Source organism: Misgurnus anguillicaudatus, chromosome 13, assembly GCF_027580225.2.
Source record: "Misgurnus anguillicaudatus chromosome 13, ASM2758022v2, whole genome shotgun sequence".
NCBI lineage: Eukaryota > Metazoa > Chordata > Actinopteri > Cypriniformes > Cobitidae > Misgurnus > Misgurnus anguillicaudatus.
In genome coordinates this window covers 14,666,439-14,693,885 of record NC_073349.2, presented here as the reverse complement: position 1 = coordinate 14,693,885, position 27,447 = coordinate 14,666,439, and the positions used below count along the sequence as shown (strand labels likewise).

Below are 27,447 nucleotides of genomic sequence, written 5' to 3'. Positions count from 1 at the left end.
GAGTAAAAAGGAAAAGAAAGACAAAATAATAAATCTATTGGATTGTTGAAGTATTCCCTTTACATTAAGAAGTGTATTGTTTTTATATATATTTTTGGTTTCTTCTCTCTAAAAAAAACCTTGGGTAAATGTATAAAGTCCATATGGATTTTACGGCTTAATTTATTTCACACTTTTATGTCTCCTTAAACCAACCAAAGATGGCTGGCCACTTTTTTGACCATTCTGACCAGCTCATTCACCAGCTAAAACCAGCTTGGCCCGGCTGCAAACTTGGCTTTAGCATTACCTGATCTAAGATCAAATTGGTTTAAGTTGGTGGGTTTGCTGGTCTTCCAGCTTGGCCAGCTTAAAAAAGTGTCTAAAACCAGCCAACCAAATCTTAGGCTCGTTTAGGCTATTTGTGGATTACTGAAACCTTGCACATAGGTTTGTGAATAGAGCACACAATTTTTTCTTGTCTTTTCTCATAATAATAATAATAATTATTATTAGAAGTTTGAAAATTTTGCCTAAAAGCATGCTCATTACATTGGAAATGGGCCAGAATCTTAAAAAAAGGTGCTAGAATTTGCCGCAACGCCACAGAAGAACCATTTTTGGTTCCCCAAAGAACCATTCAGTCAAAAGTTCTTAAACATTTTAAAATGAAGGCAGCTCAAACATGCATTTGAGTATCAAACTAGGATCAGCTATGTCCGGGAAATTATGAATAATTTGACCTGCCGAAAGTATCTAAAAATAGAGAAGGAAAAATCTTGATTTTCCATTTGTCATCCTTCCCCTACACTGAAAAAAAGACTCTGTTCTGATGGTATCTGAGATATGTGTATTTCAGCTCACTATGTGAAATTTCTGAGGGGTTGGTTTTACCCTTCCCTTTGACCCATATCTCCCTCACATCCACTGTTTCTGCTTGGAGAAACTGCAATGAGATCCTAATGGAACGTCTCCTGTCCTTTAATGAACCTAAAACATTCTGTTCACCACCTCACCGATTCTCCTCAAATTTAATCTAGTGTGCTTTCCATTAGCACATGGTGGGATTTATAATCACTGTCTGCATGCATATTTTGTTCCTTCTCCTTTTTACAGACCATTTTTCTTACATAATGTACTTTTGGGTGAAGGGTCGGATCTCAGCAGAGAAACTGTTTAACCGTTTATAACTCCCTCTTTTTGCCTATTCATTGACCCTGACATCGCACTGTACTGATCAGCAGAACTCAGTGGACCAATTGTTGCACTTTGACCATTCAGACTCGTTATACAGATGTTAAGTGATGCTCCAGCCAAATATCAAAATTACCCCATGATCCTTTACAGAAGTAATCCACACGTTTTCAGGGGGTTAATAAAGGTCTTCTGTGGGTAATCGATTCGATTTTGTAAGAAAAAGATCCATATTTTAAACATTAAAACTATAATAGCTTACGGTAACAAATTGCTATCATGGACTCACGCGATTCACGGAGTCACTGTGCAACGTACCCATGGCAACGAACGTTCACTACGCTAAAACTCTCTCTCGTGAATCGCGGAAACCGGTAATACGGTAATATTTCTACAGACAATTTCTTCTAATTTCAGGAGTATTACTCTCACTCCTGAAGTAAAATGTGTCACACAGCTTACCTTCTTTGAAGATGCTTTTCATAATCTCTGTTGAACGTTGTGGTGATTTTTTTTGGTGGCAGTAAACATGGCATGTGATATGACTGCAAGCGCAGTGGGCTGACAGATGCTGGTTCACGAGGTTTATATGAAGGGCATGAGGCGCAAAGCCCCATAGATGACGACATGATAACTGATTCTGAGGTAGGTGCACAGATATTTAGGCAGTATCCAGAAATACTCTTTGTAGCTGCTCTCAGCACACCCATTCGTAGACATGAAGGCTGTGAGTGAAGTAACAGTCATAAAAAGTTTTCTTTTAAATGGAGCTTTTGAGTTTGAGAGAGTGTGAGAGACAGAAAGCAGACTTCTACACTCCTGTGCAGTCTCTGGTAATGTTTGGGTTAGTTTACACTTATTATTTCAGCAGTATTTAGTATGGAAACAACATGCACATTTTCTAAATGCTTAGAATGGCTGGCTACATTTGCGAAAATGGGCCGTACACAAGAGAGCACACAAAATACTCTATATCCAACAATGCATATCCAACAATGCATTGCAAAACAAGGGTGTACTATTGTAAGTTATTGTACTTATTTAAAAAAACATATAGTACACTGTACACAGTACAGCAACTAGTGAACTAGTAACATACAACACTTTTATTAATGACGCTTTAATTGTGCTAGTTCTTGCTGTGTTTTACAGCCAAAAGATTGAAGCAACATGACTCTACAGAGTAATATGTATTTTTTTCTATTTATGGATTTACTGTCCCTTTAAGAATTGAGAGCATTTAAGAGCATTGTGTTGCATCATCATGAGTCATTCATTTCTATGGCCTTTAATAGTGATGACATCACACCAGCTAATTTGTAAAAGTGTCTTGCACTCAAATAGAGGTTTGGAAAGGAAAAAGTGTCTCACACCAGGAATGAAAGATGAAATGGTGAATCATTTTCACTTAAACACAACAGGATATATAAATCTCCTTTACAGTCATGTGGTTTTTCACCTGGAGTGCAGTGAGGCAAAAATAGACTGTCATGTTTTTTGTTTGATTTAAAGGTGATAGGTTTCTTCACCTAAAGGAAAATGACAGGTACATGCGGCCACCTTTTTGGCTTCCCAGACGTGACACTGTCTTCTTCACTGAAATAAAGCCATGCCAGATAGACATGGGAGACGGAAAGCATTTGGCGGACACTTTCATCCATACTTATAGTGCATTCAAGGTATAAAATTTTTATCAGTATGTGTGCTTCCTGGTTGTCAAACCCACAACCCTTTGTACTGCTAACCCAGTGCTTTGCTAACTAAGCAGGAACACTACTCTCAAGCACTGTATGCTTAGTTTTTATTTTGGATTGAGTATTTTTGTCGGATGCGATAAACACACAATATTTGAAAACCCACAATAACTCACTTAAAGTCCAATATTAAAGGCGGGGTGCACAATGTTTGAAAGCCAATGTTGATATTTTAAATCACCTAAACAAACACGCCCCTACTCCAAAAGAATCTGGACCTTCTTTTGATAGACCCGCCCCAAACATACGCAACCCCAGGAAGGATGTTGGTTAGTAGACACGCCCCTTACTGCTGATAAGCTACAAGTGTGTTTTGGTAGTCGGCCCGACTCCCTTTTCCAAAGCGTTCTTCAAACATTGTGCACTCCGCCTTTAAATGTGTTCTCAGTTTGTGAGATGTCCCAGCCAAATTATTCAGATTCTCGGCTCTCAAACACGAGGGGCGTGTTCGCTGTTTGCGTTGAAGCCACGCCCACTCGCAGCCATCTCTTCCATCTGTCAAATAGACCTACGGCTATAACCTGGATGGAGGGTGTGGCTAGATAGAAGGTATACAGGTACGCCCAAATTCTTGTGAAATCTCGCAGGATGAGCACTGTTTTCATTTTAATCCTACCCCCAAGCCTAACCCTAAACCCAACATCTGGCGAGATTAGGTCGTAGCTGTATCCCATCTAGCAAGAACCCTGGATGGATGCTCGCGATTTTGTTGAGGGTGAGGCTATGCTTGTTGGCTCCAGTGCGTCATTGAGTCACCATTTTAACCCTGCTCAAATAATCCTGAATAAATGAAATATCATAATATCATATAAAATCAGACTTTTTCCATGTTTAATTGCTATAATTGGGCCCCCAGTGCTTCTATCAACCTAGAAAATGTGAAAAAGAACAACCCAGTAACTTTGTTTTGGTAAACCATTCTCTGCAAGCATGTGAAAAAATAGGTCATTGAATTATGGCTCCCCTTGTGATGTCAGAAAGGGATTTTATAGTAATACCACCCCTTATTCTGCACTATCCAACCACAGCACTGTCATTTAGTGCACAGAGAGAGAGAGAGAGAGAGAGAGAGAGAGAGAATAATTGACAGCACAATTGAGTTTCAATTTCAACAAACCACCATCATGGCGATTAGAGTTTGCATTTCATCAGCTCATTTACATTTAAAAGGACACACCCAAAACAGCTCATTTTTGTTCACACCTACAAAGTAGCAATTTTAGCATGTTATCATAAATTATCTGTGGGGTATTTTGAGCTAAAACTTCATATGTACTCTAGGGAAACCAAATATTTATTTTAATTCTTTAAAAAGTCTAACACAATTGGGTGATTTTCATGAAATCCAGACTTAGAAGGTGTTCAACATCAGATTTTTTAAAAAGCCCTTGAAACCAATTTTTTTGCACATATAAGATTAAGGTCTGAACTTACTATAACCATTATTTTTAGAGGATTTAATTATTTACATACAATATTACATTAAATATATGAATTTACAAACTCATGTTTCGGTAATGAGAACTAAAAAGTTGTCTAGGTACTATGACAAACAAAATTTCAACTTTTATCTGGAAAGAAAAAATAAGAATGCTTACCTGGTAGCCATCTTGAGTGTCACAGTCAATAATGTCCCTTCCAACAATTTTTTATTTTAAAAATGTAAGTTCATTGAGGGCTTAAACAATCATTGAAAATTGTTGCGGAGGATGAGAAAGTTTTTCGTGGACACATTTATATTCCTTATTATTGTCTCTACATTTACTAATGATCATCAAATAGCACATGTTTCTTTACTGTAAATGTTTATAGTATAACATGTACTGAACCTTTTTATTTTTTAGATTTTTTAATTATAAATATTTCCATTTCAAAGAACCCAAATCCAGTCATGAACACGTGGTTGCGGTAATGAAAATTTTCCCCTTAAATGTGGAAAAAACAACAAAATTGGTTTGTATGATGTCATTTGAAATCAGGTGCCAAATAGTACATGAAGAGATGTTTGTAACTGTATGCTTCTTATTTTGATACTCTTAATTTGCATTTACTTTTTTATCGAAATGTTTCATGACACCTCATAAGTCTAATTTTGCAAGAATCACCCAATTTGGTACTAATTAACAGTTATTGTAACATGTTTCAGCAATATATTTCTAACATTTATAATGTGTTTAGAAACCATTCTTTGAAATAAATTTACACAGACTTTAAATTTATGTCCCTCAGAAACAAAAAGCTCAAGAAGCACCAAAATAACCACAAAACGTGCTAAAAATAAAATATAATTTATTATCAATCATATTTTAGATACTGCACATCATGTATGTGAAATATGTGTGTAAGCTTGTATTTATTTACTGAAAAAGGGTGAATTAACGTTACCAGAATTTTCCCAATGTTGAGGTTTATACTTATATTTACTAGTTGGTTCAATAGATCATTAATAAAAAGTTTGCTATTCAGAAAAAAACTTTTCAAATAATAAAATAACATGGATTAGCAAATAAAAATCTACACAAAAACCTAAAGAAAATGTACTATTAAAATCATATACTACCCCCAAATGTGAATTACAAATATAAATGTATATTTACCACTTTGTTTAATAAGGCACTCAAAAGTTACAATTGAATAAACATTTTTTGCTGAATTCTTAGACATTTTATTTTAATAAAACATTTAATTTCTGTACAAATAAGTTACTCAGCATGTGAAAGGTCCCCTGATTGAACCAAAAGGCAATAAAACCCGAAAATCAAACAAATATCAGAGGTAGAGGTAAAAGACCTGTGGGTTCAAGTAGAATGAATGTGGTTATTATATACATATTATATATATATTCTATGGATTCAGTATATAACTCACACACATATACACAATGTACATATATCACCAGCTGTCACTCTTTGCCACTTACAACATAGACATTGGAAACTGAAATCTGACATTTTGGTATATCTCCATTCTGATAATGTATTTTGGGTTAAAATTATTTTTTTCTCAAAACATACAATAAGGAAAAACTTTTTTTTAAATTGTCAATATGCATACGGGAGATTGACTGCACTGATGTGCCATTCAAAATCAATAGCTTCTCCACAATGTACAGTATCATTACAAACCGGCTCTGTGTTTTGAAACATCAAACCCTTAAATGACATGATATTAAATAACAGAGACAGTGAGATTTAACATCTGTGCAGCTTATGTTTCCAACTGTGTGGTGGTTGTTGAATGTAGATTTACTCCCAGTACCACCTTCCATTTAAACAGCCAGCACTCCTAACGTTTTAATTTCCTGTATTAAAATACTCTGGAGTCTAGACCGGTCCAATTTACCCTCTTCTACAATCTATTTATATCTGATCTACATGTACCAGGAATCTAGACAGCAGCACTGTATCAAATATCGCAGCACACGCACATTCATAATAAAAATCATAATTCTCTCCCAGTATATAAAGCAGCTACCGTGCAGATTCCCACAGTCAAAGTTTGATATTTCCATAATAAGACAATCTGATTTGCAACAACACAGCGCTGATTTTCTGCAGATGTTTAAAGTACATCAAGATAAGCTTTTGTCTGTTCCTCGTGCATTGATCGCACATCGTTTTTGTGTCTCTACTATCACATTTTGCACCCATCTATTGTACCGAAATGTCTGATATAATCCTGCGACTCTAATCTTTAAAAACATTCAACTCAGACATAAATAAAGGACGTCCGATCTTTCACTCCCATCCTTTTTTTCATCCTCGGTAAGCTTTTCAGGTTAACCATTTACACATCAATTCAGTCTGACATCACGCACTAAAAGTGGCTTGTACATCTGTCCGTACAATCTTGGCACATTTTGTCTCAGTACCTGATTGTAATTTTAATGATGCAGAAGTACTCCATGTTCAGATTGTGTATTCGCCATGTCCTTGAATCTAATAGTCTCTCTGTGGTTGTGTTTTGAGCAGGAGTGCATTATAATTAACACAGTACATCAGTCGATGTCATGGTGCCGTCTATATGTTTGTGTGTTGTGGAGCAGGTAGAGGTTAGTAAATAGATTCCTTGGTGGTGGTGGATGTGTGCGTTGTTGTGGAGTCATTCGGCAGTGAACCTCTGCGCGGGGAGTGCGAGGTGTGGCAGGGTAGCAGGGTGAGCAGCTCACGGGACACGCTGTTAGAGAAAGCTGTGTAGATCCACGGGTTAGTGCAGGAATTTAGACTGGCCAGCAGCATCAGGATAGTGAAGGCTGCACCTGCATGAGATATTACATGAGACCCGTTACATCTGATACACTGTTAGAAAAAAAGGTCCCTAGCTGTCACTGGGGCAGTACCCTTTAATAAGGTCCTAATAGGTCAAGATATGTATACATTTGGTATCAATATGTACTTTTGAGGTGTTAAAATGTACTCTTTGGTACGAATATGTGTAGGGACCATTTTTGACCAAATAACCCATCAACAAAATCAATTATACATTTACAAAATGTGTTAGGAGAAAGACTCTGATATTTAAAGGTATAGTATAATTTAACATTTATATGAAATGTGTTATATTTCTTATAATATATCGTTACATCACTTCCGAGAAATGCTTTTTTATTAGCTAATGATTTTAAAAAATCATTTAGATATTCAAATTATCAAACTGAAATAAACAGGTAATACATATTCTTCTGATGTAATTACATCTAATTAAGGCTCGTTACTCATGCCATTTTAATTTTCCACTTTGAGCCGCTAGGTTCACCTTTGTGCCCGCAGTCTAGCCAATAGTGTAACAGTATAAGAACTACTTGACCTATTTAGTAAGGCCCAATTTGGACAATCTAAGCATGCAACACACAAATAACAGACGTGTAAATTTAAGTTATTGCAACTATCCGCAATATGGATATCGCATAAACCGTTATCACAATAATGATAATTTTTCGGTATGTTGGGCAGTCCTATTAGTCAATGATCTTTTAAAGCTTAAAATGCCTCTGCAACCAAATTTATAAAGCAATGACCACCAGCACTGGTTCACAATATTAAAAGAATATTCCACTTTCATAAAAAAATTCAGAAAATGTACTCACCCCCATGTCATCCAAGACGTTTATGTCTTTCTTTGTTCAGTAAAGAAGAAATTATGTTTTTTGAGGAAAACATTCCAGGATTTTTCTCCATATAGGAGACTTTAGTGGACCTCAACAGTTTTCAGTTTTAATGCAGTTTAAAATTGCAGCTTTAAAATGCTCTAATCAATCCTAACCGATGCATAAGGGTCTAATCTAGCAAAACAATCGTTATTTTCGAAATAAAAAAATAAGTACTTTTTATCCACAACTTCTCGTCTTGCACTAGCCATGTGATGCACCAGCGTGACCCTGCGTATTACATAATCACATCAAAAGGTCACACATGATGTATGCGAAACTACTGCTCCAGTGTTTACAAGCATGGAGATAGAAGACCGTTCCGGCATTCTTGTATGTGGAATGATACTAATTAATGTCTTTGCATCAGTATATTGTTTAAAATGGTCTGCAAGTGTGCGTTTCACATATGTAATACAAGATTTTCCCTCTACCCCCCCAAAAAATGTCCAGCCAACCATAAAAAAAAACCTGGTGTCTCTTTACACAAACAGGGTCACTTGTTGACAAATGCTATTTATATTGGCGACTGCACACCAATGACTGGTTGACTTACACGAAGCTCAGAGGTCTCTTCAGCCGTATTTAAATCACAGGAAAAGTATAACTATTCTCAACGTATCTTTCAAATATATGTCAGAAAAAATGCAACTCACTATTCCAGAACTGTAGCAACACAATACATATTAATATGAAACGATTATATTCATAGTAAAACATCCCCAAAATAGCCCCTAATCCTTTCTTTGACTTACCTCTTTATTTAATCAGATACAACAGCCAATGGCAAGTCTCCAGCAGCTTTCAATATGTTTGTTTTAGATGTAGTTCTGTTTATTAAAATTAGAATATGCAGTTGTGTTGTAGCATGATATACAGAAGAGATAAATTATATAAGATGGTTATACAGTATTGTTACAAATATGCATCGCGTGCTATTTTAAAATCAACTTTTGGCGGTTTTGTTCATTCAGCTAGCTTTTCAAAACTTGACATACAAAATCTACAGATTTTTAAGGTTAGAAGGAGCTTTTACTCTGCAAGGTCGTCGTAAGGTAAAACATGATGTTTTATAATGTTATGCTGTATTATAATATATAATTTGCTGTGTTACGAACAAAGATTATCTTTGGACTTGTTCAACACACACTTACAGTATTTTAGGGCTTTTGTCTGGTGTGGTTTCTCTCTGCAAACAGGATAACCTTTGACAAATTTGTCTTATTAATAGATTATTTAAAGCGTTGTGCTTTGTTGTAATATTTGGGCACGGTTGCTGCAGCAGCATGTATGATATATTGAAGGTTGTTACCGCATTATTATATCAATACAATGTTGACATTAAAAAGTGTTATAATTCATTCAGGGGTAGCTGGTACTCTAAAAAATATCTTCTTAAAAAGTCTTCTATAGCCTTTTATTCCCTCTGCGTTTGATGACATTGGTAAGACACAAAATATGGATTTTTATGGATTTTCTGGAGACAAATAAAGTAAACCTTCAGATCTGTTTCATATATATTTTACATTGAGTGTTATGACTGCCCCCCTAGTCCAGCAAGCCTAGTAAAAGGCCTGGTAACGCGATTACTTAATATGTAAGGTCGCACGTTACACGGCTAGTGCACAACGAGAAGTTATGCTTTAAAAATTCTTTTTTTTAAGCAAAAATGAATAGACATAAGCATCTTGGATGACATGGGGGTTGAGTAAATTATTTTATGAAAGTGGAGTATTCCTTTAAAAGTTAACCATCATTTTCCTACACAGAGCACTCAGGTGATTTTTGCACTGGTTTCCAAGAAACTAGTCAAACTGTGCAGAAAGTCCAGTCTAATACAGAGGTGTAAATAGCAGTGAGATTACCCAACAGTCAGGTGTTAAATAGAAGTAAACCATTTAAACCAGATTGTTCCTGTAGGAGATCAATTCTCCTGTTGAGTTTAGTTCACCAAGCTTTAACACACCTGACTGCAAGTGCAACCTTCAAACAAACTGAGGAACTTGAACTGATTAATGCCTCTGTGTTTTTGATTACAGTTAAGATCTTTGCACCCTGCAGTCCGAAAGTTTCCTATGCGTTTTTTGTGTTCGTTATCCTACAAATTCATGCACAGAATCCTTACACACTGTATCCAATCTGTATTCATTAATCCATTGGGAAAAATTTGCAAAAGAATCCAACTGTAAAACTGTAAAAATCACTGGTGCAGATTTACACTACAATAATAATAAACCTACCCGTTACAATATTTTAAAGGGGTAAAACAAGTGTGACAACTAGCCCCAATGTCCTCTACATACGTTATGTTTGTTTTAAATCTGACCTTGATCTGGTGGGTTGGGATCCCAGGCTGCCCATAACTGAACAATAAAGAAAGGAGACCAGCAGATGGTGTAGACCAACACGATGACAAGAGTCATCCTCACTGTCTTAGACATGGCCTTAGTCACACTCGGCAGCGGCGGAGGGTGTGAATACTCATTGTGAAGAGGAAAACCTCCAGCATCTGGAAGCACATCTGGCAACAGCTCAGAAGTCCCAGAAGTGTTTGACTGTCCAGCCAATGTAAAACCAGTACTGCATCTTGTGCACACATTATTAGACTGAGAATGGGAGTGGTCAGGGAGGTGAATGGAGGTGTAGACTGGAGTATTTTGCAAATGAAGTGTGACGGAAGGGGAGGGGCTATCCGAAGAGGGGAGTGTCCTAAAACAAGGTTCGCAGATAGAGTTCCTGCAGGCTGGAGTCTGTGAGTCACACAAGTTTTGGAGGTCTGGCGGGGAGGAATTGGGATGAGAAACTTGGCTGACACTGCTGTCACCGCGATGGCTGCGTCGGTTTTGTCTCTTTCTGTCTCTGACCCTTCCCCTGCAACCTGGAGCGAAACTGAAGAATACAGAGTTCCTCTTAAATTCTGCTGTCACCAACCGCTCCGACTTCAGGTAGATATTGTCGTGGATCTCCCGGAAAATACGAACCTTGGATGAAAAAGAGAGGAATCATGAATGACTGCCAAAATTACCAGCACGATCATCATGTTGTTAAAACATAAAAATTGCTGAGATTCGCAATCTAATCCACCTGGTTAAGGCTTTTAGGTGCTGCTTTGCTATCAAAGATCTTTGGGCCTGTTTAAATCCACAACAAGAGATGCTGAGTCACAGGAATTAAAAAAGAAAGTCCTGTGGAAACGCAGTGCTGCTGCTACCCATTTTGGTGCCCTAAGCATGAATGCCCCCGACCCCGAGAAAGAAAACGGTTGTTTTTGCCAGTTAGACTTTTTATTACCAAACATATAACTCAATACCAATAACACAATGGACCCAATTTTAACAATCTAAGTGCATGGTCTAAATGGGCGTGTCCGATTTCACTTTTGCTAATTTAACAACGAAAAAAATGGTTTGTGCGCCGAGCGCACGGTCAAAATGGCTTGTTCCTATTCTCCTAATGAGTAATGCAAGTATGTAAGAAAAGGTTTGTACTCTAAAAATACTTTATTTGTAACAAACAGGAGATTTTACAAACATGCGGAGAGCCGTGCACTCGGACAACTTAAAAATGTTTCTCATCTCACCATATCCACAGGTACAGAGTCATCATATACAATAAATCTGTGGGGTAGCGTTAAAAAAACATTTAAAATAGATGCAATATTTATTTATTTAACATGAATTGTTAGCCTATCATGACTGCTAACGTTAACTGTTACTGAGAAATTATTAACCACCATCACCTCTAAATAAACCATAAACTACTGCTCAATATTTAAGGAAAGATAGTAAAAAAGTAACAGCTAGCTGGCGTCAGTTATTTGTAAAATGCATATGCATAGGTAATGTTTAACAGTAAAATCTCAATTAGCTTGCACCGAAGTTATAAATTAGTTATAAGTAATCCACAGGCATCATCTCACAGTTTCTTCTTCTTTCTTTTCTCAGATCCTGACTCCTGCTGTCTTTTCGGGGCCATTTCCATTTCTAGACTAGAGCAATTAAATGATCTTGTTCCCCCTTTTTTGTTACATATACATGGCTAAAAAGTGCCTAATAATATTTCTAGGTTAATGAAATAATGTCAACATTATTATTTTTTTATTAGGCTATTTTTGGTGCCCCCTCAGCACTTGGTGCCCTACGCACAGCGCATGATGCGCGTGGTGGGAGCGGCGTCGCTGGGTAAACGGCAAGCTCTGGTAAATGCTGGAGCCGAGCGTTAGGCAGATATGTCTTGGTTACATTTTTGTCAGTTGCGGCTAGTGACTGCTCTTCCGAGGGGCGCAAATTAAAAATATGCGTTGGGAGTGTCATGTGTGTTGCTCGTGTTTTCAGAATATGTGTTTTTTGCGTCATGCGAACCATGTGCATCACGTGTTTTGCCAAAATAAGTGCCTGCTGCACATACGTCAAAACCGTTTATGATAAAAGAGGCGCTTACGTTCACAAAATACACGCAAGACACTCCCTTAACAGTAAACTCTCATTACACATGAGATTATGTGAGTTTCTGGCAAACAGGAGCGTCTCTTTTATCATAAACCCTTTAGACGCGTCTGCAGCAGGCACTTATTTTGAGAAGACACATGATGCACATAGGATCACTCGATGGGCAAAACACATATTTTGAAATTACGAACCACTCACATGATGGGCTACATCCATGTTGTGACGAATCTCGCATTGTGCGTCCTCAAAAAAAGAAGTTATCGGCCACCAACTGTTATTTGTGGAAAAAGTGGATGAGCCACTCAAATACAAGGATGTGTTTTGCATCAGGTGCAAGGTTGTGGGTTCAAGTTTTATGTTTTTCCAAGAATAAGCCATAGCTGAAATTATAAAGATGGTGAGGTTGCCACTAAATTATTCACAGATTCCTGAGATAGCAGGTGGGCATGCTGAATCTCCCGTCTTCAATCGCCTTTGGAGTCGCCAGACTTTATCAATTTTACTACCCTATAAACCACTGGTATGAGCGAAAGATTGAAGCTATACGTTTTATGATGTATAGGGAGCGAGAATATACCTGACAGACTGTGATGATCAATGCTGGTAATACAAACACAGCTACAGTCATCCAGGTGACGTACGCTTTAAGGCCCCATGTCTCAGCAAAATGGCCCCAGCATTCAAACTCCCCAGGGACAACTTCTGTCCGGGAGAAGATGAAAACCTGTGAGCGAAGTTGACGTTAAATAAATAAATAAATTTGAAACCAGTTGGTTAATGTTTACATGCAGGAATGTTCTCGAACAAATTGTTACCTGCGGTAAACTCAGTACCAGAGCCAAGCCCCACGCAACCATAATAGGGGCGTTCCAGCGAGTAGGTGCTCCTCCGCGATACGCCTGCAGGGGGCAGCAGATGGCATAGTGCCGATCCACAGTCATAGCGACGATCATGTAGGAGGACGCAAACATCCCGACAATCTGTAAGTATTTCACAGAGCGACACAAAGCATCGGGGCCCTGAAAGCGCTCGGTTATGTCCCACACCAACTGAGGCAAGACCTGGAGGCAAAATAAAGAGATAATATTTCACCCATATGTGCATTTCCAGTGCCAGTTTCATAAAATGATTCACGTCCAAATTGCTGATTAAGTTTATTTTAGATTTTGCGTGTAAGCAAATGTGCATGCAATGATGCTGACACATCTGTCCTCTGTTTCTCATGAACATTGCTTAAAGCACATTTATTATAGCAGAAGCTTTGATCCAAAGTGTTCAATCTACACATTTTTATCAATACACATGTATTCCCTTGGAATCAAAACTTGCTTAAGAAAAAAAGGAGCTTCAAGAGATGGTTACCTGAAAGAAAGCCACCACGAGGTCGGCCACGCACAGATTGACCATGAAATGGTGCATAGGTGCATGATGTTTCTTCCTACGCAGCAGTACCCACAACACCAACCCATTACCCAGAGTGGTGAGGGCCAGCACCAGTCCCAGAATGGCAATCTCTGCTTGAGCCAAAGCCTGGTCCCTCACTCGTGGAGGGCTTACGGGCTTCATCGTTGGCCTTGTGGTGGTCCACGTGATATTATCTGATGGAAACAGCCAGAGAAATGCACCTGTACCTCCATAACTGCTGCTGAGATTGAAGAGGGAACTGGATAGGTCTGATGCTCCTTGCACTCCCAACAAGGAATGATTGGACTGACCCAAATTTTCTTCCCAAGAGCTCATGATCATGCCAGTGACCTATAAAAAGAAAGACAGACAGGTTCAGATGCGAAGAGAAACATCCCAAAACCGATCACTCATTGATTCAAATTGTCCTAAATCATTTTAATGAAATCATCTCAAATAAATTTCATTCGGTTGGCTATTTTTGTAGCTTATTTGTGAGAGTGCTTCGGTAAAGGATGGTAAATTGGATTTTATTAGAACTGTGTCTCTAATATAATCGCTAAATGAATTGCAAGGTTTTTAGAAAACTCTTAAAGGGATAGTTTACTAAATATTATTTTTCTGTTTTACGGACACAATAATAGTTTACAATGACATAAGGGTGAGTTAAAGCTATAATATGTATGATCTTTGTGCTAAAATTTCCAAAACCCACTAGCATGTGTGATGTATTTAATGCAGTTGTTTACTTACACTATTTTATCCAAAAAGATTCCAAGGATTTGTAAATCCAGAGACATTCATGTTAAAAAAATGCCTCATCTCCATTGTAAATGTCGCCCTTTTAGTAACTTAATATCCGCGATATCCCCAGCAGTGTTGGGGGTAATGCATTACAAGTAACGTGCTTTACGTAATAACATTACTTTTCTGAACGCATTACTTTATAAATGTACCCATTAATATATTTCAGTTACTTTTTTAAAAATGTAATGCAAGTTACTTATCAGTTTAATTCAGTTTATTTAAAAAAACAACGTACTGAATTAAAGTGAACGTCACAAAGATTTACGCACTAAACTGTATGCGTGCGCGCCTAAGCGGGAACAGTTTTGACTCCGAAACAGAGATGGCAGGCCAGAGCTTGATATTTTTGCGATGGAAATATGCAATTTATGAATGCAGAACGCCTCAGTCAGAAAACATGTGCAAGGCCTGAACGAGATCAAGCATCTGCCTAATAAGAAAAAGTAACGAAAGCATTACTGTCCTTGATAAGTAACTAAGTAACGCAATTAGTTACTTTTTTGGGGAGTAACTTAATATTGTAATGCATTACTTTTAAAAGTAACTTTCCCCAACACTGATCCCCAGTGTGCCTTGCAGCTAATTCACTGTGATGGCATAAAATAATGTGATCAAACGTATAGGTTATAAAATATTAAAGGTCACGTTCTTCCTGATTCCATTTTTAAACCCTAGTTAGTGTGTAATGTTGCTATAATAGCATAAATAATACCTGTTAAATGATAAAGCTCAAAGTTTACTGCCAGGCGATATATTTTCTTTAACAGAATTCACCTTTCAAAGCCTACAGTCTCTCAGTTTTTTGACTAAACTCCGCCCACAGGAATACGTCAGTCGCCAGCTAAGCTAAACCATAGATATATACACTAGATGTCGCCTTGGGGTTCTGAGCATGCGTCCAAACCGCCGCCATCTTAGAACAGGGGTCTTGTCATAGGAAGTATCTAGGTAAAGCCGCTATGTCCTGTACTTCGAATTCATGGACGATGCCGGACTTTTGTGCTGCGTATGGATTTTAGGCCTACTAGCACTATGCATTATGGTTAGAAAAAGTAGATTTTCAAAATTTTAAAACTTTAAATTTTTTCTTGACCCAATGCTAATACATGTCTGACGGTTGAAACGAACCAAAAGAAAACAAAGAAAATCGCATTCCTGACGATTTATGGTGATTTTATATCCGTTACACCATTGCCTACAATGACGCTGATACGGGATTCCCCTGTTTCATGATGGCGGCTCTGTTTGACGCATTCGGTCTAATGAACTGCCGTAGCCCAGGCGACATCTAGTGTACATATCTATGAAGCTAAACAAGCTACTCAATCAGAACTCGATACGTATTTCTGAAGGAAGGACTTCATAGAACAAGGAAGACATCAGCCCGTTTTTAGAACAGTGAAGACAGCACTACAGATAAGTAAATTGTGTGAAAAATACCGCGTTTTTTACACGTGAAACATGAACACACGTTATATTGCGCACTGTAAACATTTAATTCACTTCCTCGTCCGTGAACATAATAAGCGAACTCTATAAGTCTTTGGATGGTAAAAAACAAATCTCCCATCCATTCCCTTGCATAACGTCATTAAGCTTCACTCTTTTTATTGTGTTATTTTGTAATAGATTAACTATTCTGCCCTACAAAGACTAAGTGCAGTAACACTGAAACCGAGAAAAATACCCTTAAAGTTTTTTACACCAGCCAGTCAAAAATGTTACTGCAATTTTGGCACACACGTTTCTCTGAAATGGGACAAAATTGAACCAGGAGACACAGGACACAACAGATCTCACAAAGCCCATTTCAACCCTTAACTCAATTTTGACCAAATGCGTAGTTACTGCGCTTTGGCTTTGTAGGGTAGTATTCCTTAACTCAAAAGATTAAATATTGATGCTTTTAGGGGTCGTTTATATGACATCATTTTCAATGCTTTAATTCATTTACATGATGACTGCATTTTAAAACTGGTTTAAAAGTTTATGTTTTTGAAAACGATGCAATCAACAAAAATGAATCTGTGAAAACGATGACATCATGCTGATAAAAATGCAAATGAGATAAAGTGATTTTGCAAATTATTAATTTGATTTGTTTCGGAAAAAAGTGCCTTTGCCTTTTAATTTCGGACTTCTTATTTTTTTTATATTAGGCAAAAACACATTAGACCCTTTAGCTCACCCTCACCAACTCCACACCATCTGTTCTTCTTCCCTTTTTACCCAACTTATGCAATTTTCCCATAATCAAAAACACATCTGTCGACCCTCTCAGAAAATGCCCTGCTATCTTCCTGTACAACATTTAACACAACTCTTTCATCTCTTTGTATAGTCAGTTATTTTCCTCATTAGGGTGGTATTTATACTATTATCTCCTGCTGCTACAACAGATTTAAGCCTAATGAAAGCTCATTTATTTTAACAGATATCTGAAGGGCAAACTGAGATACAGTCTCTCGGGATTAAGTCATCCTTTGCCTCCAGAAACAGAAAAACATTGGTGACACTGAGAAAAATCAACAAGATATGGAAACAATTAGGTGTTGAGACCTTGACTCCTAACACAGTGTTTGACTGCATGGTTAGGGTGACCATATATTCCCTGGACACATCATGGTCAGTGTGGTCACCCTATGCATGGGGCAAGAATGGAGAAGTGGGCGAGTGCTTTTAAGTGTTAAATACAGAACAATGCAAGGGAAGCAATTTAAAGGTGCCCATTATTGTACTGACTTTTTACTTGCAAGCTTTCACTTACATTACACTTGCAATGCCTCATTTTTCCTGTTTTATAAGAAACTTTGTACTTCCCTTACCTGCAACGTACATTGCAAGCATATTTCTTTGAATGAAATGAAAATCTAATTTTGCAGAGAATGTGAAAGCGGATTTATTCAAACAGCACAGCACATTGGGTAACAAATGCAAGGGCAATGTTTGCTACTACAAAGTGCATCGTAAAGTGCATTACACAGCCCTGGAAGTTTCTGAATCATCCACGTGAATACATTTTCCAACATACATTTAAGAAAAATCAAGGCAGATTAAGACCAAAAATTGTGCTTGTGAGTCTGGATGGTTCCATAAAGAACCTTCAACATCCACAAGACCTTTAATAGTTGACTTAAAAGGCATCACTGCATCATATCATATAAATCATTACCAGCGCTTTTGGAAGAAATTGGGAAATACGGGTCCTTATCTGGCTATAAATTAAATTCAGCTAAAACTGAAATTATGGAAATAGGATGTAACCTTCAAACAGCATTTAAGAAAAGGTTTAAGTTGAAATGGAATCAGAACAAGATAAAATATTTAGGCATTACAATTCCCAGAGAAATTGATGAATTGTACTTCTGTAACTATAAAACTTTGGAAAATTCCCTAAGGCAGGATTTTAGACGCTGGAAGATCCTGCCCCTTACAATTTTTGAAAAAATAAGAATAATAAAAATGAATGTATTGCCACGTTTTTTATTTTTCTTCCAGAACCTACCTTTGTATCTAACAAGTTCACGCTTTAAGGAATGGGAAAGAATGCTAGGAAAGTTTATTTGGGATGAAAAAAAACCGAGGGTAAAACTTAAATATTTACAACAAAATAATGAACAAGGTGGGTTGGGTCTACCAAATTTGAGTTATTACTATTATGCAGCCCAAGTTAAAAGTATTTTAGTCTTGATGAATGATAAAATGAATCCTAAATGGAAATCTATTGAGATCAAAATGATAAACTCACCCACCTCCCTAATCTTCTCAGGACAAACGGCAGAAAGAGCTAAGTATATAAATCACTCTATTTACCATACATGGAAGAGCTGGAAAGGATTAGGTAAAACTATGAAAATAAAACCAATGGATACCGTTTGTCTGAGGGAAATTGATCAGGACCCAGATTTCACTCCAAATCGTACAAATGTGATTTTCAGGATATGGGAAACCAAAGGCCTTACAAGATTTCATAAAATGATTCAAGACCATATGGTAGATACATTTGAAAATTTGTCGAAGGACTATAATCTTTCAAGTAATAATTTTTTTGGTTACCTCCAAGCAAGGAGTTATATAATAACAAATATACAGTCCTTCCAAGACCCTAAACCTATTGTGGAATATATTCTGAAAGTCTATGAAAAGTTGAGTTTTAAAAATGTAATCGGTCAAATTTATAATATCTTAAATAATAACAAAGATGACCAGCCTAATAAAATGATAAATTCTTGGGAGAAAGACATCGGAATGAATGTGACTGAAGAGGAGTGGAGTCAGGCATGTAAAAATGTTTTTGGTTATGTTAAGTCTCCTTATTGGCAGGAATATGCATGGAAGATATTGGTTAGATTTTTTATAACACCTTTGAAAATTAGTAAATATACAAACCAAAAACAATATTGCTGGAGAGAGTGTGGGGAATGTAATGTGGATTTGACTCATATCCTTTATACATGTTCAAAAATCCAGTCATACTGGGTTAAGGTGTTGGAACTAATACATTTAATTTGTGGTAAAAATATTAATTTTGGTCAACTACATGTTATGCTTGGTATACAGCCAAAAGGGTTAAACAAAGAGCATTACTATATCTTCTGGGTGTTGAGAATTACCGCTATTAAACAAGTAACTCGAGGATGGAAAAAAGCTGAATCTCCCAGGTTGGATAAATGGATTGAAGCCGTAGAAAATTTGTATGAAAATGAAATGATAACACATAAAATGAAAGGTAAAATGAGTTTATTTAAGATGAGATGGTCTGCATATGTCAATCAAATCTTGAGTAATAAACCTAGGTATGGATTGGGACCTGTGTAATTAGATGAAGCATGGACGTATTTTGAGTGATATATGATGTAACTACATGGAAATTTGGATGATATGTAGGTATTGAATGGTTCTTTCTGTCTTTTTCTGTTTTTTTTTTTTTTTTTTTTTTGTTTTTTTTTTTTTTTTTTTTGTTTGTTTGTTTTGTTTTGTGTTGCCTTGTTTTGTTTTGTTTTGTTTTGCTTTGTCATTTAAGGTGTGGTAAGGAAGGAGAAAAGGGGAAAAAAAAAAAAAAAAAGTATATGTATTGTGTCAATTTCGTTGTGTTGATTGTAGGATAGCAATGCGAACAATGGCACAATAAAAAGTATAAAAAAAATAAAAGGCATCACTGCAAAGAAAGAAAGGTTTATTGTATTCTTTATGGAAGTTGATTCATCTGTTTGTGTTTTGCAAGTTTATGAGGGTCTTAATGATCTTGTAAGTCAATATTTGTGTTTGCTCTTTATATTTGGTCTTCTGGTGTTTATGAAGAGAACCAGATCTATTAACGCAATCAGTATGAAAATTAGCTCTTGATGCAAGTTTACATCTGTGAGAACTAAAAAACTCATGTTTTTTTATCTTACCATAATGCTAACAATTATCTCATTTGTTTCTCTCTTAGGTAATTTAGCCCCTTCATACACTCACCTAAAGGATTTTTAGGAACACCATACTAATACTGTATTGACCCCTTTCGCCTTCAGAACTGCCTTAATTCTATGTGGCATTGATTCAACAAAGTTCTTTAGAAATGTTGGCCCATATTGATAGGATAGCATCTTGCAGTTGATGGAGATTTGTGGGATGCATATCCAGGGCATAAAGCTCCCGTTTCACCACATCCAAAAGATGCTCTATTGGGTTGAGATCTGGTGACTGTGGGGGCCATTTTAGTACAGTGAACTCATTGTCATGTTCAAGAAACCAATTTGAAATGATTTGAGCTTTGTGACATGGTGCATTATCCTGCTGGAAGTAGCCATCAGAGGATGGGTACATAGTGGTCATAAAGGGATGGAGATGGTCAGAAACAATGCTCAGGTAGGCCATGGCATTTAAACGATGCCCAATTGGCACAAAAGGGCCTAAATTGTGCCAAGAAAACATCCCCCACACCATTACACCACCACCACCAGCCTGCACAGTGGTAACAAGGCATGATGGATCCATGTTCTCATTCTGTTTACGCCAAATTCTGAATGTCTCATCAGACCAGGCAACATTTTTCCAGTCTTCAACTGTCCAATTTTGGTGCGCTCGTGCAAATTGTAGCCTCTTTTTCCTATTTGTAGTGGAGTTGAGTGGTACCCGGTGGGGTCTTCTGCTGTTGTAGCCCATCAGCCTCAAGGTTGTGCGTGTTGTGGCTTCAAAAATGCTTTGCTGCATACCTCGGTTGAACGAGTGGTTATGTCAGTCAAATTTGCTCTTCTATCAGCTTGAATCAGTCAGCCCATTCTCCTCTGACCTCTAGCATCAACAAGGCATTTTCGCCCACAGGACTGCCAAATACTGGATGTTTTCCCTTTTCCTACCAGTCTTTGTAAACCCTAGAAATGGTTGTGCGTAAAAATCCCAGTAACTGAGCAGATTGTGAAATACTCAAACCGGCCCGTCTGGCACCAACAACCATGCCACGCTCAAAATTGCTTAAATCACCTTTATTTCCCATTCTGACATTCAGTTTGGAGTTTAGTAGATTTTCTTGACCAGAACCACACCCTTAAATGCATTAAAGCAATTGCCATGTGATTGGTTGATTAGATAATTGCATTAATGAAAAATTGAACAGGTGTTTCTAATAATCCTTTAGGTGAGTGTATACTGTCAGAAAAGGTACAAACTGGTACCAAATGTACACATATCTGTAACTAATGGTACATATTTGGGCCTTTTTAAAGAGTACTGCCCCAGTGACAACTGGGGTACATATTAGTAATAACAGTGTAATAAGCATCTTATATGTACACTATCAGAAAAAAGGTTTAAAACTGTACTTTTTCTGTCGCTGGGGTTGTACCATAAAGTGCCGTTTTGTACCTTTACAGATATACCAAACATAATACAATGTTGTACCTTTTTGGGTACATTACTGTACCTTAAAGATCTATTGTTTACCATTAAAGGTACAGCTAACTGTTTGTAATTTAACTAGTACTAAGTTGTCCTTAAGGTACACATTAGGTCCTTGGGGTATAGAATTGTACCGCAAGAGGTACAACATTTTGATGTGTTGTGTAGCCGTAAAGGTGCAAAATGAACTTTTAAGGGTTCAGCCCAGCAACGGAAATAAAAGGTAAAGTTTTGTTCCTTATTTCTGACAGTGTACAGAATTAGCTCACAAAAGAAATAATGCATGCTATTTGACTTTTAATATTGCAAATCCTGACATTGTTACAGAAAGCCTGCCGGTGTCTTTCATTTGACATTCCTCTTGGAAAACAAATCAAGCTCTAACCTTGCTGTCCAACCTGTGATCTATTCCCAATCTATCATTGACCCAAGGCCTTTCCATTACCTACTTTGTTACCTTTTGGGACTTTACGGAATTACAACTGCCTTTAATTGCATCTTATGCCCATATGGCCAACGCTGGCTATTCAAAGCTGATGTGTGCCCCTGCTGGGCATCTGTGCCCACTTTCAATCACATAGCGTAACGGATGCATTCGTTCCATAAGAAATAAAGATGCCAATAGTCTCATATACTCTATGTCTCATCCAGATTTTCATATGAGTCACTAGCATTACAGGCTATGCCCAGATTTTCCAAGATGTTCAAATCTGATAACAAACGGCAGACTTTCTATATAACTTCATGGATGCCCTGAGGTGTGTAGAGGAACATTGCACTAAACAAATGAAACTAAAACTCTTTCTCGACTAAAATTTGATTCGTAGTCTGATCAAAGCTGACGGAGATGTGCTCTCAATCCCTCAAACCGCCATCTGCTGATCAGGAGGCACTAAAAATATTTCCAGTTTCCCGTTGTGCTTTGCTTGGAGGTCAAGAGGGCAGATGGATATACGAGGAGAACCTACTGCGGAGAGCAGCGGTGCTCTCATCTGCCGCTCATCTGTTATTTATCACTTTCTCCTCTCTCAGTTTGTACCTCCGCCTGCTACCTGCATGTCTGACTTTCACGTCAGCCTTTATTGCAGAGTATTCTGGAAATCACAAGCACCTTTCAGATCTTGACTGCTGAATGACTCTTACGGATAAATACAAATGATCACGGTCAGAGCCATAGGAGGCAAAGACAGTCAGGAAACAACAGTGGCTCAAGTCAATGACCCTTTCTGAAAGTGTACATCAATAAATAAACAAAGTAAATAGAGAAAGGAGTCAAGAAAAAGATAAAGAGATAAAGGTCAAATTTGGGAAAGATGATGTAACACAATGAAATGGGTTATATAATAAAAATATAAATACATTATGAATATATAAATGAATGACTAAATACTGTAAAGCAAACAATTTTGATGTCACACTGCAGTCCCAAGCTGTCTACGTGGTGGCACCCTTTTAAAAATACACCTTTCTACCTGAAATTAATTAGTTTGTTCTGTTATTGTTGACCACTACTTGCATACCTGCCGTATAAACAGTACCTGCTATCAATAAGATACATATCTAATAATACATGCTTCTATTATGAACATTTTAAGGGTACTCATAAACCTAAAGTGCTCTCTTGTATCCGTCTGCTATACCGACCTATTTCATAAAGACCAAGTGAGCAGTGATAAAGTGCTGTATAAGAATGTATTGATGTATATCAGAAGAGCAGAGGCATAAAACAGTGCATTACGGGTAATCTGTGGGTACAGCGGAGTCTGCGTGCGTGTGTCTAGGTCAAGAGGTGTCCGGAAAGTAAACCCTATCTTTAGAAAGACTTATAGGAATTCAACACAGCAGGAAGAAGCTACAGCATAGTGCAGCAGCTGACTATATATATCACTATATGACATGTCAAGTGCGAAAGATAAAGAAGATGAGAGGTCCAAGGAAAGAAAAAATGGCTCCTTTCTAATATTAGTACCTGTTTGCAAGTCATAAACAGCAGGGTCAAAAGGTCTGGGGACACATTGAAAATCTGGAATTTTATTTTTATTCCGGAAATAATAAAAAACCATGTCTGTGTCCAAATATAATTGAAAATCTGGAATTTTATTTTATTTTTATTCAGGAAATAATAAAAAAATCCTGTCTGTGTCCAAATATAATTGAAAATCTGGAATTTTATTTTATTTTTATTCAGGAAATAAAAAAAAATCCTGTCTGTGTCCAAATATAATTGAAAATCTGCATTTTAATTTTATTTTTATTCAGGAAATAAAAAAAAATCCTGTCTGTGTCCAAATATAATTGAAAATCTGCATTTTAATTTTATTTTTATTCAGGAAATAATAAAAAAAAAATCCTGGCTGTGTCCAAATATAATTGAAAATCTGCATTAAAATTTTTTTTATTCAGGAAATAATAAAAAAATCCTGGCTGTGTCCAAATATAATTGAAAATCTGCATTTTAATTTTATTTTTATTCAGGAAATAATAAAAAAATCCTGTCTGTGTCCAAATATAATTGAAAATCTGGAATTTTATTTTATTTTTATTCAGGAAATAATAAAAAAATCCTGTCTGTGTCCAAATATAATTGAAAATCTGGAATTTTATTTTATTTTTATTCAGGAAATAATAAAAAATCCTGTCTGTGTCCAAATTTAATTGAAAATCTGGAATTTAATTTTATTTTTATTCAGGAAATAATAAAAAATCCTGTCTGTGTCCAAATATAATTGAAAATCTGGATTTTTTTTCAGGAAATAATAAAAAATCCTGTCTGTGTCCAAATATAAAGGACATTTGCTTGGCCTACAGCCAACCACTCATTATGTGTTTTTGTCTTTGTCAATCATAGGGAAATGGATGTACCACAGGAAGAACCCCTGTACCTATTTTAATACATTAGCTCTTTTGTTTGCCAATTTGAAAGAATTTGAGTTTTTAGGTGGGAATAAATGTAGCTCAAACAGTATAGCAATGTCATGATCATGAGATGAACTGATAAAATGTATATTCTGAATACGATAGTTTTGCATATTATTTGCTTTTCTAAAAAGTATCTACCATATCAAATGCATAAATGTAAATGTATGCGTTAATAGGAAAGATTGAAAAATCTTCAAAATCTGATACTGAAAGCTTTACTCATTAATTTGATGTATCTCTTATAACATTACTCTCTCCATGATTTTCAAAGTTTAACATTAACTTTTAAGGCATGCATGAACTTAACCTATAGTAGATCAACACTTCAAAACATTATTTGATAATTCATATATATATATATATATATATATATATATATATATACATAGGTCATGAAAAAATAATATGGCATCAAGCAGAATATTGCATGTGATGTTTCAAACCTCCACACTAATGAGTCCACTATAAAAAATCTGGAAAGATTAAAGGGTTGTGCCATCCAAGATGTGTATGACTTTTTCTTTCAGATACAGAACACAAAGTGATTTTCATAAAAATATCCATAACTTTAAATAAAGGTTATTTAAATGTGCATTATATTTTTTTAGTTAACCTGAAGAAATAAAATCATGCAAATTAAATCTGGGGTGAGTATAACAATGCCCTCCATGCTTCTTAATCTCACTGACACATTTTTCACATCTTTTTACATTTAAGAGTAGTAAACTAAGTATTTTTTTCAGACCACTAACCTTTATTTAGAAAAAAAACTGTAAAGGGTATTAAGTCATTTTAAACAAACCCTAGTAATGATTTGTAGAGTTTTAACCAAAGTAAGAATTTGTGATGACTCAAGACTCTGGAGCCCCTCCTATTGTATAGCTTCTTTAAACATCTATTAGATATTACATTTAACCTCCTAAGACCCAGGTTTTGGTTTGTCTTTTTTCAGATTTCTACCAGCCATTTTGGGGTTAGGAAGAACCAATAAATATAAAATTGTTTTCTAAGAACATAAAGAAGTGTAATTGTCCATGTTTGTGTACAACAGGTTCCAGTTACACAGAATTAAGTATTATGGTGCAAACATTAAAAAAATTCATGTCCACATATGTGGACATCCAGGTCTTAGGAGGTTAACACAATAAAACAGTACAAATAAAAGTTTTTAAATTATATAATACTTTCTGTTAAAATGCTTAAGCTTGAAGCTTGAAAAAAAGGCTTAAATTACTCAGTCATAAACCAGTGGATAATGAATGTGGTTGCCACAAGTAATCACAAAAACCAGATGATGGGCATTAATCCTAATGTGGTTAAAGAGTAAAAATCAAGAGGAATTAGCATTAGACTTATAGACATTAGTCACTTAAAGTAGATTAGGATGCTTGATGCACAGTGAGCTTTCCAGGTGACCTCTACACAAAAAATAAACTATTGTCATTTAGCAAACACTTACGCTTTTATACAAAACTTTTGGTCAACATTTTGTCTTAGTACAAGAGCATAGTACACAAAGATATGTTTACAGAATGATCAAGTTTGTTGTGTTTTGTAGATATTTGTATTGTCAGCCCATAATTTCAACGTAATAACCTTTAACTACAACCCTAACCATGGTTTTACTACAGTAAAATCAAAAAACCATGGTTACTTTAGTAAAACCATGGTTACCACAAAATAATAGTTATCGATACACCAACCATGGTTACTACACTTTTACCACACACACAAAAAAAAAAACATGGTTAATTTTTGCAAGGGAATACTCACAAAACTGTTTGATTCTGTAAAAATTAATTTGCTTTCAACATGTTCATTATTTATGTTATGTTATTATGACACTACCAAAACAATTTTGTCTTAACTTGTAGCACAACGAAAGCTGTGCACACAAAATATGCTTTCATTTCTTGATAACAGATTTCTGTTTGACAACTACTTTTCCTTATAATTAATAATATTTTATAGCCTAACTTGCTCCTGTAGTAAATAATGAGGGTTTCTGTATGTCAGTGAGGGAATGGCTTGAGGCACACAGAGATTTCATTTTTGGAAAAGTTGTATTATATTTCAGTAAATTTCTGATCCACATTTCTGATTTTTAATCTCAAACCAATTCACAAATAATTTGAAGAAGGCACTCAAAGTTAAATTTACCATGGTTATTATTAAGCTACTGTAAAAGTTAAACCGTTGTACAAATATAACAATCGATTTGCATTTGTATTGTATTTCAACCAATATCACTATGGTTACTATTTAAGACAATGGGACACTTGACGTTACTAACGTTACGCTTTATAAACGAACAAAAACTTTGGTCAGGTAAATTATGCTAATTTTCTAATTGGAAACGTAAATATACAGTCCAGTCTACATATTTGCGCGTATTCAAAACAATAATCATAAAGTCTATAACCAGAAACAGCACGTGTTCAGCCTGACATTGATTTGTGACTGAGCACGCAGTAGCCTAAACAGCACTAGGCTAATATAATACCGCACGCGCTGATGATGGATTAGAAACACTTACCTTCACTCAGGTCGTATTTACAACTCAAGTACTTGTTTCACTTTGCGATATAATCCAGTTTTTTTCAAGAACTAACCCAAGTATTGCTCTGTCATTTTTACGTCCACGCTTTCCATCTTGACAGTAAAGATGTTTTTCCGCCGTCTGTAACTTTTAGTAATTATGAGAAATATATGGGAATACTGCCAAACCATTCTGTTCATTAAACCGGTGTGTCAGTCCACATGTCAGATCCTTTAAATTATTTAACGACATCGTTTTATTCTCGCACAGAAGTAAAAATAAAACTATACTGTGCGTGTTTGTGTTATTTCTATGCGATGTTATACATCTCGGTATACTGGGGTCTGTCCACTTCAGCTCACTAAACGTTATTTT

General features: G+C 36.3%; 1 protein-coding gene and 1 long non-coding RNA gene across 3 annotated transcripts; one reads left to right on the top strand and one right to left on the bottom strand.

Annotated features, from left to right (window-relative positions):
- Positions 1-1,482: 1,482 nt before the first annotated feature.
- LOC129431125 (uncharacterized) lies at positions 1,483-17,362 on the top strand. Of its 2 annotated transcripts, XR_008639718.2 has the most exons (5): positions 1,483-1,547; positions 1,698-1,818; positions 2,469-2,566; positions 2,686-2,852; positions 17,167-17,362. It is a non-coding gene; the product is annotated as an uncharacterized lncRNA (long non-coding RNA). The 2 variants fall into 2 exon arrangements; XR_008639719.2 differs by lacking the exons at positions 2,469-2,566; positions 2,686-2,852.
- Positions 5,242-27,447, bottom strand: avpr2ab (arginine vasopressin receptor 2a, duplicate b). Its single transcript, XM_055188860.2, has 6 exons — positions 27,070-27,447; positions 13,884-14,276; positions 13,337-13,582; positions 13,099-13,245; positions 10,400-11,054; positions 5,242-7,185 (listed from the first exon to the last, which is right to left on the bottom strand). Exons 2-6 carry the CDS (start codon positions 14,265-14,267, stop codon positions 6,980-6,982), a joined length of 1,638 nt encoding a protein of 545 aa, XP_055044835.2. The 5' UTR covers positions 14,268-14,276; positions 27,070-27,447; the 3' UTR covers positions 5,242-6,979.